The 14,797-nt window shown below is 48.9% G+C and overlaps 1 protein-coding gene across 1 annotated transcript in view; it reads right to left on the bottom strand.

Annotated features, from left to right (window-relative positions):
* Nucleotides 1-1,833: 1,833 nt before the first annotated feature.
* PCF11 (PCF11 cleavage and polyadenylation factor subunit) overlaps nucleotides 1,834-14,797 on the bottom strand; it is a 63,480-nt gene continuing 50,516 nt past the window's right edge. Inside the window, exons 14-16 of the mRNA XM_075337518.1 lie at nucleotides 5,907-5,999; nucleotides 3,027-3,062; nucleotides 1,834-2,757 (exon numbers count right to left, since the gene is read on the bottom strand). Of these exons, the coding sequence (XP_075193633.1) occupies nucleotides 2,536-2,757; nucleotides 3,027-3,062; nucleotides 5,907-5,999 (351 nt within the window). The 3' untranslated portion in view covers nucleotides 1,834-2,535. The remainder of the gene's footprint in view (nucleotides 2,758-3,026; nucleotides 3,063-5,906; nucleotides 6,000-14,797) is intronic.

The raw sequence follows: 14,797 nt of genomic DNA, 5'->3' as shown, positions 1-14,797 counted from the left end.
ATCTTGTACCCAGCATGTGAAAACCTTCCACACCAGCATGAAAGAGGCACTGCCGATGTGCTGCACCATACACAAGATTTGGAAGCTGCAGTCAGTCGCGCCCACTTCCTACCTGTAAAAACTACTTGATAACCCCCCTTTTTAGAGCAAATCTGTCACAAAATTTCACAATATAAATTGCATATATTATATAGTACTGATGGGGCCAGTGTCTTTACTATGAAAATCCATGTCAGAATGGCATCATATTAAAACAAGTTGAGCTTTCGAATAAAACCAGCTCATCAGTCCAAATGTAGTTAGCCTACACCTACCAAGCCCGAAAGCTGCAGGTTGAAGAGTGCTGTGGAATTTCTGCGCTGCAGGGAGGAGGTACAGTGAGGAGCTGTCAATCAAGCTAGGTGGGCGGGGAGTAACGACACTGGTGTTGTCAATCGGTCTAGGTGAGCACAGAAAGTGAAACTTTTATGAAGGATTACCCAACCATTGTAATGTACCAGCCTCACCAGGTCTACAATACACGTAGTAATGTCTACAGGGAAATGTGGTGACAGATTCTGTATAAGGGTTCACTCACACATTCATTGAGGGAGGAGAGCAGTTGTCAGCTTTTTTTTCTCATCCAGATACTGGATGCAGCATGAGATAGTCAGCGAGAGACGTGTCACTCGCACCCATACAAGTCTTTGGGTGCGAGTGAAACATCGGACTGCACTCTGATGACATCAGAGTGCAGTGCAATAATCACATTAGCTGACAATGGAAGAGATCGGGAGATTAATCCCTCTACTAAATAAAAAAAAAATAGCAACATAAAGAGTAATAAAAATCCTCCAAAAATTAAGCAATTACAGCAAAGAAGGGCAGCAGTTGTAAATCGCCCAGGCCAAAAATTACTACTCTAACAGGATGCAGCTAAACCCCCACTAAGTTGACTAAAGTGGTGCTAGTAGTAGTAGTTTTTGGCCTGGGCGATTTACAACTGCTGCCCTTCTTTGCTGGTAATAATAATAATAATAATTTTATTCATTTATATAGCGCTATTAATTCCACAGCGCTTTACATACATTGGCAATACTGTCCCCATTGGGGCTCACAATCTAGAGTTCCTATCTGTATGTCTTTGGAGTGTGGGAGGAAACCGGAGAACCCAGAGGAAATCCAAGCAAACACGGGGAGAACTAATCCTTCCCTCTCCTCCGCAGCTGTGATCTGATCACAATTGCATGACACTCGGGCTCACGCTGGTAGCACAGCAAGGAGCCGAGGGTCAGTAGTGTATCGCATCGGATGCCATACGAGCAGGTTAATCCACTGTTAGGCTATGCGTGCACTAGAAAGTGTCTTTTTCTTAAGGAAAATTCAGACCCTCTTAAAAGAATCCCACACCTGCGGTAAAAAAAAAAAAAAAAAAAAAAAAAATGCACCAAAACTGTAACGAACTCCGCATGCGGTTTTACCTCGAATTTTCCGCAAGTTGGACCCTGTGGATTTTTACCATTATCTACAGCAAGAAACGCAGGTATCTGCAGAAAAGTAGTGACATGCTCATTAATTCCGCAGCGGAAAATCCGCAGGTAAATCCACAGGTATTAAAAAAAAAAAAAAAAGCAGTGTGCGCACAGAATTTTTTAAAACCCATAGGATTTGCTGGGGAATGACTGCAGCAACGTTAGACACATTTTCTGCAGCAAATCTACGGTAAATCCGCAGCGTGCGCACAGGGCCTTAAAGACATTAGCTGCATATTCCCCCTCATCTATAGGACCCCATATTTAGTTTTTTTTTCCTCCCATCCAACCATTCATTCACAAAAAACACCAGTAAGACGCATTTCATTCTAATCATTTTTATTAGTAATTAAATGTGAACATTTGTACTGAAAGCATTCAAGAAGCTGAACACTGAAAAATATAGCGAGCTGGCGGACCGGAGAGATCCAGCCTGGTAAAGAGTATCTACACGCTTCTTGCCTTGTGCAGACTTCAGTCTTCTAGATAAATTAAGTTTCCCTTCCCTCATTTACCTGTGCGGGTTTTAATTGTCCCGTTTCCTAGTTATAAATAAAAAGCTTCACTAAACCAAAACAACACAGAAAATAAAATTATTCGAACTTATAGGAAGAGTAAAGAAGGAAAAAAACAGAAAAAAAAAAAAAAAAAAAAATTGCTGCAGTTCACTACACCCATCCAAGAAAAATAAAAATTACATTTCCAACCAAAATGAGAGCAGATTTTATTATATTTTTTTCTCTGTTTTACCTCTGAATGGCGTGCATAAACATTACACTCCATGTATAGCAAAAATAATTTTTATTTATAATTTACAGTCAGGTGAAAATCATACAATACCTCTTTTACAATCTGCACACATTTACAGAATGGTTTGTTTTACACACATGAAACTGTGCAGGCAGCATAAGAAAAAAAAGCAAATACAAAAATGTATTCAGTAACCATAGTAGGTATCCAGGGCCCGGCCCCAGTTCTTCGCTTTTCCAGTTGGTTTTTTTTTTTTTCTGTAAATGGTGCAGGGTCACACCGGATCATCCTCTGCTTCCGGTTTGATCTCGGTTAGCAGCGGTATGGATTGGGCGCACTGAGCGGCTGCGTCGTCGGCATTGGGCTCCTCCTTCACTCTGACTGTGCTGTCGGAAGTGTCCGCCACCTCCTCTTTGACAAGTCTTAACATTGCGTTCAGTGGGTTTTCCGTGAGTGTTTTACTAGGAGATGGTGAGCAATCTAAAAAGGAGGACGTCTGAAAGAAGAGGGGAGGGGACACGAGTAAATGCAGAGAAGCAACATCTTGTGATGGCAAGAAAATAAAGACAAAGACAAGTTGTGGGCTGTTTTTTTCCCCCAATAAAATATATATGATACTAGGAGGCGCTGTTTGGAAAAAGCATTACCACTGGTTACCTTTATGCCGTTTTCCTGCAGAATGGAAAGTTACTGTGAAAAAGCAAAGGTTACTTACAAGACTCAATACACAATCCCAGCACAATGACGTCCCCGCACAGTACTTACATTCTTATAATCTTCGTAGCAGGATGGATGGAAAATCTGAAAAAAGAAAAGAAAAAAAAAACAAGAGACGCGTTAGAAAGAAAAAGTGGGGTTGGAATTCGAAGAAATATATTATCTGTAATTTTGTAGTTTAACATAACCATATTGTATTATATGAATATTGATTATCTGTTATTATTAGAAACTAATACAAAGAACGTTAAAAAAAAAAAAACTAAAGAAAAAGCAGGAGAAAAAAAAAAAAAAAATCCCACTGCATTTATAAGGATATCCCCCCCCCCAATATTTCACAACTGTTGAAGGAGGCTTTTCATGTACATAATACATTAGTGAATGTATTTCGCCGTCTGACACGGGTACATTACGGCTACTTCATAATATCAGCCTGTAAACTTCCAATGACGGGGGAAGTTTAACCCCTTCAGACCCCGGGCACTTTCCGTTGTTTTGCGCTTTTGTTTTTGCTCCCCTTCCGAGAGGCGTAACTTTTTTATTCCGTCAATCTTGCCATATGAGGGCTTGTTTTTTGCAGGACGAGTTGTACTTTTAAATGAAACCATAAGTTTTACCATATAATGTACTGGAAAACGGCAAAAAAATTCCAAGTGCGGAAAAATTGCAAAAAAAGTGTGATCGTACAATAGTTTTTGGGATATTTTATTCACTGTGTTCACTATATGGTAAAACTGAGGTATCTATGTGATGCCTGAGGTCGGTGCGAGTTTGTAGACACCAAACATGTATAGGTTTACTTGTATCTAAGGGGTTAAAAAAAATTTCACAAGCTTGTCCAAAAAATGTGGCGCACGTTTTGCGCCATTTTCCGAAACACGTAGCGTTCTTATTTTTTGGGATCTATGAATCATTCATGGCTTATTTTTTGCGTCTCGAGCTGATGTTTTTAATGGTACCATTTTTGCGCAGATGCTACGTTTTGATCGCCTGTTATTGTATTTTGCGCAAAATTTGCAACCAAAAAACATAATTTTGGCGTTTGGAATTTTTTTGCCACTACGCCGTTTACTGATCAGATTCATTGATTTTATATTTTGATAGATCCGGCATTTCTGAACACGGCGATACCAAATGTGTGTATTTTTTTAACCCTTTAATTTTGGGGGGGTGATTTGAACTTTTAGGTTTTTTTTAAAACTTTTTTTTTTTTTACTTTTTTTTTAATTTTACTAGTCCCCCTAGGGGGCTATAGCGATCAGCAATCCGATCGCTCTGCACTATCTGCAGATCTCAGCTACAGAGCTGAGAACTGCAGATTTGCTGCTTCACTTTCAATGCCGGCTGTATTCCGGCATTGAGAGGAAGTGAGTCATGTTAGCTACAGGCGTCATCACATGACCCTGTGCTACCATGGCAACCACCGAAAGTCATGTGATCATGTCTTGTGACTTCCGGTGGGGGCGGGGTGACTGTCATGGCGGCGCCCATATACATATCGCTGCCAGATTTTGGCAGCGAAATGTAAGGGGTTAATGGCCGCGGGTGGAAGAGATTCCACTCGCGGCTAGCAGGCACACATGTCAGCTGTTGATAACAGCTGATATGTGCGCGGATCGCGGCCGCCGGCCGGGCTTACCGGCACACGATCCATGACGTACCCAGTACGTCATGGGTCATTAAGGGGTTAAAGCATGGGTCATCAGTTTCCATGTTTGCCGTCTTAGGCCCCCTTCACACGTCAGTGATCCTACTCTGTAGGCGCAGCTCTAAAACGTAATTGCATTGGAGCGCAGCTACATGTGATTGTGTAGTTGCGGAAGCGAGGATTCCGATGTCAAAGACAGCTGGGGATCGCACAGAGAAGGCAGAGATGGCTTTAGGTCCTGTGCGCACTAGAAACTGACTTTTTCTTAAGGAAAAACCGGACCCTCTGAAAGAATCCCGCACCTGCGGTAAAAAACCGCAACGAAATCCGCATGCAGTTTTTCTGCATTTTTTCCGCAGGTTGGTCGCTGTAGGTTTTTACCAATAATTAAATGGCAAAACCACAGGGACCTGCAGAAAAGTGACATGCACATTAATTTCGCAGCGGAAATTCCGCGGGTAAAGCCGCAGGTATAAAGAAAAAAAAAAAAAAAGTTTGCGCACAGCATTTTTTTTTTTTGACACCCATATTTTTTGCTGGGGAATAACTGCACAAATGTTGGACACATTTTCTGCAGAAAATCCGCGGTAAAATCCGCAGCGTGCGCACATGGCCTTATACCGTTTTTGCCTTCTCCAGAGCTAAAGAAATGCTGTGTACACAGTAAGGCCCAGTTCACACATCAGTGATTCCGGTATGTATGACACAGTTTTTATACGTACCGGAATCACAGGCATAGGCAGACCTATTAAAATGAATGGCCTTGCGCACACATCAGTGTTTTCATAAGGACCGTTTGTCCATATGGAGCACACAAGTGTCTGTGAGTTCTGCGCGGATACAAGTCCGTTTTTCTCCAGCAGAATTTATGTCACAGTGGTGTGATCCGTGTGACACGGACTGGAGAAAAGACGTGTCTTTGAAATACAATTTCTATACTCCCTTGTATCCGGTGTTGCTGTTACTTGCTTCAGGGCCTAGTCATTACGCTCATTGCATATTCACTGCACCACGGACCCGGAAGCAGCAGCAGCAGCAGCAGCAGCAGCGCCGGACAAAGGCGAGTAAAACGTTCCTGATCTCAGTGTGCTATCAAGGATAGCACATGGAGAACATGTGTGCCAAAATCACAGCACACGGAGGGCCATACGCACCTTCAACATGTCCGTGAAAAACGTGTTTTCCATGGATGTGTGAAAGACGCCTTAAAGGAGCTATATCACTAAATTTTGCATGCAGCGAGCGGAAGACGTAAACACACTATTACAAGCACCGCTCACCTTTTCGTTGACCCGCATGGCGTTCTTCAGATGCCACTCCTCCTCCTCCTCATCCCAATACTGTTCAAACTGCTCTTTACAAATATCACAAATCTAAAAAGGATGGGAAAAAAAATACATAATTACTGCAGCCTTTGTATACCCCAGGTCACATTATATTAATTAAATAAATACCGTATTTTTCATTTTATGACGCACCGGATTATAAGACTCACCCCAAATTTGGAGAAAAAAAAAGAAGGGAATTTTGTTTACTTACCGTAAATTCCTTTTCTTCTAGCTCCAATTGGGAGACCCAGACAATTGGGTGTATAGCTTCTGCCTCCGGAGGCCACACAAAGTATTACACTTAAAAGTGTAAAGCCCCTCCCCTTCTGCCTATACACCCCCCGTGCATCACGGGCTCCTCAGTTTTGGTGCAAAAGCAAGAAGGAGGAAAAGTTATAAATTGGTTTAAAGTAAATTCAATCCGAAGGAAGTTCGGAAAACTGAAAACCATTCAACATGAACAACATGTGTACACAAAGAACAACAGCCCGAAGGGAACAGGGGCGGGTGCTGGGTCTCCCAATTGGAGCTAGAAGAAAACGAATTTACGGTAAGTAAACAAAATTCCCTTCTTCTTTGTCGCTCTATTGGGAGACCCAGACAATTGGGACGTCCAAAAGCAGTCCCTTGGTGGGTAAAATAATACCTCGTAATAGAGCCGTAAAACGGCCCCTTCCTACAGGTGGGCAACCGCCGCCTGAAGGACTTGCCTACCTAGGCTGGCATCTGCCGAAGCATAGGTATGCACCTGATAGTGTTTCGTGAAAGTGTGCAGGCTCGACCAGGTAGCCGCCTGACACACCTGCTGAGCCGTAGCCTGGTGCCGCAATGCCCAGGATGCACCCACGGCTCTGGTAGAATGGGCCTTCAGCCCTGAGGGAACCGGAAGCCCAGAAGAACGGTAGGCTTCGAGAATTGGTTCCTTGATCCACCGAGCCAGGGTTGATTTGGAAGCCTGTGACCCTTTACGCTGGCCAGCGACAAGGACAAAGAGTGCATCCGAACGGCGCAGGGGCGCCGTACGAGAAATGTAGAGTCTGAGTGCTCTCACCAGATCTAACAAGTGCAAATCCTTTTCACATTGGTGAACTGGATGTGGACAAAAAGAAGGTAAGGAAATATCCTGATTGAGATGAAAAGGGGATACCACCTTAGGGAGGAATTCCGGAACCGGCCGCAGAACCACCTTGTCCTGGTGAAACACCAGGAAAGGAGCTTTGCATGATAACGCTGCCAACTCAGACACTCTCCGAAGTGATGTGACTGCTACTAGGAAAACCACTTTCTGCGAAAGGCGTGAAAGAGAAATATCCTTCATTGGCTCGAAGGGTGGTTTCTGAAGAGCCATCAGCACCCTGTTCAGATCCCAGGGTTCTAACGGACGCTTGTAAGGAGGGACTATGTGACAAACCCCCTGCAGGAACGTGCGTACCTGTGGAAGTCTGGCTAGGCGCTTCTGAAAAAACACAGAGAGCGCTGAGACTTGTCCCTTAAGGGAGCCGAGCGACAAACCCTTTTCCAATCCGGATTGAAGGAAGGAAAGAAAAGTGGGCAAGGCAAATGGCCAGGGAGTAAAACCCTGATCAGAGCACCAGAATAAGAATATCCTCCACGTCCTGTGGTAGATCTTGGCGGACGTTGGTTTCCTGGCCTGTCTCATAGTGGCAATGACCTCTTGAGATAATCCTGAAGACGCTAAGATCCAGGACTCAATGGCCACACAGTCAGGTTGAGGGCCGCAGAATTCAGATGGAAAAACGGCCCTTGAGACAGCAAGTCTGGTCGGTCTGGTAGTGCCCACGGTTGGCCCACCGTGAGATGCCACAGATCCGGGTACCACGACCTCCTCGGCCAGTCTGGGGCGATGAGGATGGCGCGGCGGCAGTCGGACCTGATCTTGCGTAACACTCTGGGCAACAGTGCCAGAGGAGGAAACACATAAGGCAGTTGAAACTGCGACCAATCCTGAACTAATGCGTCTGCCGCCAGAGCTCTGTGATCTTGAGACCGTGCCATGAATGCCGGGACCTTGTGGTTGTGCCGGGACGCCATTAGGTCGACGTCCGGCATCCCCCAGCGGCAACAGATCTCTTGAAACACGTCCGGGTGAAGGGACCATTCCCCTGCGTCCATGCCCTGGCGACTGAGAAAGTCTGCTTCCCAGTTTTCTACGCCCGGGATGTGAACTGCGGATATGGTGGATGCTGTGGCTTCCACCCACAGCATAATCCGCCGGACTTCCTGGAAGGCTTGCCGACTGCGTGTTCCGCCTTGGTGGTTGATGTATGCCACCGCTGTGGAGTTGTCCGACTGAATTCGGATCCGTTTGCCTTCCAGCCACGGCTGGAACGCCTTTAGGGCTAGATACACTGCCCTTATCTCCAGAACATTGATCTGAAGGGAGGACTCTGGCTGAGTCCAGGTACCCTGAGCCCTGTGGTGGAGAAAGACCGCTCCCCACCCTGACAGACTCGCGTCCGTCGTGACCACCGCCCAGGATGGGGGTAGGAAGGATTTCCCCTTCGACAATGAAGTGGGAAGAAGCCACCACCGAAGGGAGGCTTTGGCTGCCTGAGAAAGGGAGACGTTCCTGTCGAGGGACGTCGACTTCCTGTCCCACTTGCGGAGAATGTCCCATTGAAGTGGACGCAGATGAAACTGCGCAAAAGGAACTGCCTCCATTGCTGCCACCATCTTCCCTAGGAAGTGCATAAGGCGCCTCAAGGGGTGTGACTGGCCTTGAAGGAGAGATTGCACCCCTGTCTGTAGTGAACGCTGTTTGTCCAGCGGAAGCTTCACTATCGCTGAGAGAGTATGAAACTCCATGCCGAGATATGTCAGTGATTGGGCCGGTGTCAGATTTGACTTTGGGAAATTGATGATCCACCCGAATCTCTGGAGAGTCTCCAGAGCAATGTTCAGGCTGTGTTGGCATGCCACTCGAGAGGGTGCCTTGACAAGCAGATCGTCTAAGTAAGGGATCACCGAGTGTCCCTGAGAGTGTAGGACTGCTACCACCGTTGCCATGACCTTGGTGAAGACCCGTGGTGCTGTCGCCAGGCCGAAAGGCAGTGCTACGAACTGAAGGTGTTCGTCCCCTATGGCGAAACGCAGGAAGCGCTGATGCTCTGGTGCAATCGGTACGTGGAGATAAGCATCTTTGATGTCGATTGATGCTAGGAAATCTCCTTGGGACATTGAGGCGATGACGGAGCGGAGCGATTCCATCCGGAACCGCCTGGTTTTTACGTGTTTGTTGAGCAGTTTTAGGTCCAGAACAGGACGGAAAGATCCGTCCTTTTTTGGCACCACAAACAAGTTGGAGTAAAAACCGTGACCCTGTTGCTGAAAAGGAACAGGGACCACCACTCCTCCTGCCTTCAGAGTGCACACCGCCTGAAGAAGAGCATCGGCTCGCTCGGGGGGCGGAGATGTTCTGAAGAATCGAGTCAGAGGACGAGAGCTGAACTCTATCCTGTAACCGTGAGACAGAATGTCTCTCACCCAGCGGTCTTGTACCTGTGGCAGCCAGGCGTCGCAAAAGCGGGAGAGCCTGCCACCGACCGAGGATGCGGTGTGAAGAGGCCGAAAGTCATGAAGAGGCCGCTTTGGGAGCGGTTCCTCCGGCGGTCTTTTTAGGACGTGACTTAGACCGCCATGAATCGGAGTTCGTCTGACCCTTCTGTGGCCTGTTGGACGAGGAGAATTGAGACCTGCCCGCGGGCCGAAAGGACCGAAACCTCGATAGTACCTTCCGTTGTTGAGGTCTATTTGGTTTTGACTGGGGTAAGGATGAGTCCTTTCCCTTGGATTGTTTAATGATTTCATCCAATCGCTCACCAAACAGGCGGTCACCAGAAAATGGCAAACCGGTTAAGAACTTTTTGGAAGCAGAGTCTGCCTTCCATTCACGTAGCCACATGGCCCTGCGGACTGCCACCGAATTGGCGGATGCTACCGCCGTACGGCTCGCAGAGTCCAGGACAGCATTAATGGCGTAGGACGCAAACGCCGACGCCTGAGAGGTTAAGGACACCACCTGCGGAGCAGAGGCACGTGTGACTGCATTAATCTGCGAGTGACAAGCTGAGATAGCTTGGAGTGCCCATACGGCTGCGAATGCCGGAGCAAAGGACGCGCCGATAGCCTCATAGATGGATTTCAACCAGAGCTCCATCTGTCTGTCAGTGGCATCCTTGAGTGAAGCCCCATCTTCCACTGCAACTATGGATCTAGCCGCCAGTCTGGAGACTGGAGGATCCACCTTGGGACACTGAGCCCATCCCTTGACAACGTCAGGGGGGAAGGGATAACGTGTGTCCTTAAGGCGCTTAGAAAAGCGCTTATCTGGACAAGCTCGGTGTTTCTGGACTGCCTCTCTGAAGTCGGAGTGATCCAGAAACATACTCATTGTACGCTTGGGAAACCTAAAACGGAATTTCTCCTGCTGAGAAGCTGACTCCTCAATTGGAGGAGCTGGGGGAGAAAGATCCAACACCTGATTGATGGACGCTATAAGGTCATTCACTATGGCGTCTCCTTCAGGTGTATCTAGGTTGAGAGCGGCCTCAGGATCAGAATCCTGATCTGCCACCTCCGCTTCATCCTCTAGAGAGTCCTCCTGCTGAGACCCTGAGCAGTGTGATGAAGTCGAGGGAAGCTCCCAGCGAGCCCGCTTAGCCGGTCTGGGACTGCGGTCCGTGTCAGAGACCTCACCTTGGGACCTATGAGTCACCCCAGGAGCACTTTGCTGCTCCAACCGAGGGGGGCCTGGGGTCAATGATTCAACAGTGCCCGGGGCCTGTGTTACCGGCCTGGACTGCAAGGCTTCTAGTATCTTAGCAGACCATTTATCCATAGTCTCAGAAAGTTTGTCAGCAAATACTGCAAACTCCGTCCCTGTCACCTGGACAGTGGTAGCAGGTGGTTCCACTTGGGCCACCAGTGGCAGAGGCTCCGGCTGAGTAAGTGCCACAGGGGCCGAGCATTGCACACAATGAGGGTAGGTGGAACCTGCCGGTAGTATAGCCGCACATGAGGTACAGGTTGCAAAGTAAGCCTGTGCTTTGGCACCCTTGCTTTTTGCGGACGACATGCTGTTGTCTCCTCTGAGTACAATCCGGGAGGGTATATAGCCAAAAACCAACAGTGCGACCGTACAGAGTAAATGTATAGCATATAAGCATATATATATCTACACTTCGGCACCCAGGGGGGCCAGCACCTAGAAACAGGTGCGGCTTACCGACCGCCCAAAGCGGTTGTGTGACCACCAGATTCCCTGCCTGGATCTCCCAGAGCCGTGTTGTCTCTCCTCTCCAGCTTCAGAAGTGCTGACAGGAATGGCTGCCGGCGTTCTGTGAGGAGGAGGGGGCCGTGGGCGTGCCCTAGAAAGTGCGGGAATCTGGTGCCCCACGGTGCTCAGTGAGGGGGGAGGAGGATACAAAGTATGCTCCAGCCCTCACCGCTGACGTCCCGTGCAGCGTCCCTCCCTTCCCCTGACTGGCAGGCCCGGGGGCGGGAATATGCGGTACTAGGCCGCAGAAGCCGGGGACTAAAGTTATAAGCGCGGCCGGCAAACAAGCACGGTCAGCGCGGTAGTCCCGGCGCACTAACACACCCAGCAGTGCTGCAGCGTGTATGACACAAGCGCTCCATGCGCCGTCCCCAAGGGGACACAGAGTACCTCACAGTAGCAGGGCCTTGTCCCTGACGATACCCAGCTCCTGTCCAGCAGATTCCCCAGGGGCTGTGGAGGGAGCACGGTCCCAGTGCCTTGAGACCGATTAGGATCCCACTTCACCCAGAGCCCCTAAGGGATGGGGAAGGAAAACAGCATGTGGCTCCTGCCTATGTACCCGCAATGGGTACCTCAACCTTAACAGCACCGCCGACCAGAGTGGGGTGAGAAGGGAGCATGCCGGGGGCCCTGTTATGGGCCCTCTTTTCTTCCATCCGATATAGTCAGCAGCTGCTGCTGACTAAATTGTGGAGCTATGCGTGCATGTGTGCCTCCTTCGCACAAAGCATAAAAACTGAGGAGCCCGTGATGCACGGGGGGTGTATAGGCAGAAGGGGAGGGGCTTTACACTTTTAAGTGTAATACTTTGTGTGGCCTCCGGAGGCAGAAGCTATACACCCAATTGTCTGGGTCTCCCAATGGAGCGACAAAGAAAGAGAATTTTGTTTACTTACCGTAAATTCTTTTTCTTATAGTTCCGACATGGGAGACCCAGACCATGGGTGTATAGCTTCTGCCTCCGGAGGACACACAAAGTACTACACTAAAAAGTGTAGCTCCTCCCTCCGAGCATATACACCCCCTGGATAACCAAATCTAGCCAGTTTAGTGCAAAAGCTGAAGGAGGACATCCACCCACAAGTAGAGACAGAGCAAAACCCGGAACAACCGGAACCTCTGTCTACAACAACAGCCGGTGAAAACACACGGAACAAGAAAACTGCCAACAGGCAACAGGGAGGGTGCTGGGTCTCCCATGTCGGAACTATAAGAAAAAGAATTTACGGTAAGTAAACAAAATTCTCTTTTTCTTCATCGTTCCTTATGGGAGACCCAGACCATGGGACGTCTCAAAGCAGTCCATGGGTGGGAAAATAAACAGAAAACTGAGAAGTAGGCAAAACCTAACTTCACAAATGGGCGACAGCCGCCTGAAGGATGTGTCTGCCCAAGCTCGCATCTGCCGAAGCATGAGCATGCACTTGGTAGTGCTTCGAAAAGGTGTGCAGACTAGACCAAGTGGCAGCCTGACAGACCTGCTGAGCCGTAGCCTGGTGCCTGAAAGCCCAAGAGGCACCGACAGCTCTGGTCGAGTGCGCCTTAATCCCTGGCGGAGGGGGCACCTGAGTGCACTGGTAGGCATCGGATATGGCCGACCTAATCCAACGAGCTAAGGTCGGTTTAGAAGCCGAGAGACCCTTGCGTTGACCTGTGGTCAGCACAAAAAGAGAGGTGCACCGCCTAAGAACAGCAGTGCGTGACACATAGATCCGGAGCGCCCGCACCAGATCTAAAGTATGCAACGCTTTCTCAAAGCGAAGCACAGGAGCCGGACAAAAGGAAGGCAATGAAATGTCCTGGTTAAGGTGGAAAGGAGACACCACCTTAGGGAGAAAGTCCGGAGTCGGACGGAGAACCACCTTGTCTTGGTGAAAAACCAAAAAAGGTGACTCCGAAGAGAGCGCAGCCAAATCAGAGACTCTCCTGAGGGAAGTTATGGCCACCAGAAAAACGACCTTCTGTGAAAGTCGAAACAAAGAAACCTCCCGAAGAGGCTCAAAGGGGGGTTTCTGTAAGGCCGTGAGAACCAGATTAAGGTCCCAGGGATCCGGAGGCCGCCGGTAAGGCGGAATGATGTGAGATGCGCCCTGCATGAAGGTGCGCACCTGGGCTAGCCGGGCGATACGCCGCTGGAACAACACTGACAGCGCCGAGACCTGTCCCTTAAGGGAATTGAGGGATAGTCCTAGCTGCAGACCGGACTGTAGAAAGGACAGGATGGTCGGTAAGGAAAAAGGCCAAGGGGCATGCCCGGAAGAACGACACCAGGACAGGAAAATTCTCCAAGTCCTGTGGTAAATCTTGGCCGAGGAAGACTTCCGAGCCTGAGTCATAGTGGAGATGACTTCGGGAGGAATGCCGGAAGCAGTCAGGATCCAGGACTCAAGAGCCACGCCGTCAATCTGAGAGCCGCAGAATTCTGGCGGGAAAACGGACCTTGTGAGAGAAGGTCTGGGCGGTCCGGGAGATGCCACGGCACCTCTACGGACAGACAGAGCAGGTCTGGGTACCAAGCTCGCCTGGGCCAGTCTGGAGCAATGAGTATGACCCGACAGCCCTCCATTCTGATCTTGCGCAGGACTCTGGGCAAGAGAACTAGAGGGGGAAACACGTAAGACAGACGGAACTGGGACCAATCCTGAACCAGCGCGTCCGCAGCAAAGGCCTGAGGATCGTGGGAGCGGGCCACGTAAACCGGGACCTTGTTGTTGTGCCGGGATGCCATTAGATCCACTTCCGGATTGCCCCACTTGCGGCAGATCGACCGGAACACTGCCGGATGCAGAGCCCACTCGCCGCTGTCCACTGTTTGACGGCTGAGATAATCTGCCTCCCAGTTTTCTACGCCTGGGATGTGGACTGCAGATATGGTGGACTTGGAGTCCTCCGTCCACTGAAGGATGCGTTGAACCTCCAACATTGCCAGGCGGCTGCGAGTCCCGCCCTGGTGATTGATGTAGGCAACTGCTGTCGCGTTGTCTGACTGGACTCGAATGTGCTTGCCCGCCAACAGGTGGTGAAAGGCTACGAGAGCTAGAAGCACAGCTCTGATCTCCAGCACATTGATCGAGAGGGCTGATTCGGACGGAGTCCAAGTGCCCTGTGCTCGGTGGTGGAGAAGAAGGGAATTTTGTTACTTACCGTAAATTCCTTTTCTTCTAGCTCCTATTGGGAGACCCAGACGATTGGGTGTATAGCTACTGCCTCCGGAGGCCACACAAAGCATTACACTAAAAAGTGTAAGGCCCCTCCCCTTCTGGCTATACACCCCCAGTGGGATCACTGGCTCACCAGTTTTAGTGCAAAAGCAAGAAGGAGGAAAGCCAATAACTTGGTTAAACAAATTCACTCCGAGTAACATCGGAGAACTGAAAAACCGTTCAACATGAACAACATGTGTACCCGAAAAAACCCAAAAATCCCGAAGGACAACAGGGCGGGTGCTGGGTCTCCCAATAGGAGCTAGAAGAAAAGGAATTTACGGTAAGTAACAAAATTCCCTTCTTCGGCGCTCCATTGGGAGACCCAGACGATTGGGACG

The sequence above is a fragment of the Anomaloglossus baeobatrachus genome, chromosome 2 (genome assembly GCF_048569485.1).
Source record: "Anomaloglossus baeobatrachus isolate aAnoBae1 chromosome 2, aAnoBae1.hap1, whole genome shotgun sequence".
In the NCBI taxonomy this organism is placed as follows: Eukaryota; Metazoa; Chordata; class Amphibia; order Anura; family Aromobatidae; genus Anomaloglossus; species Anomaloglossus baeobatrachus.
The sequence above is the reverse complement of the archived record's forward strand: the minus strand, read 5'-3'. Positions and strand labels throughout refer to the sequence as shown.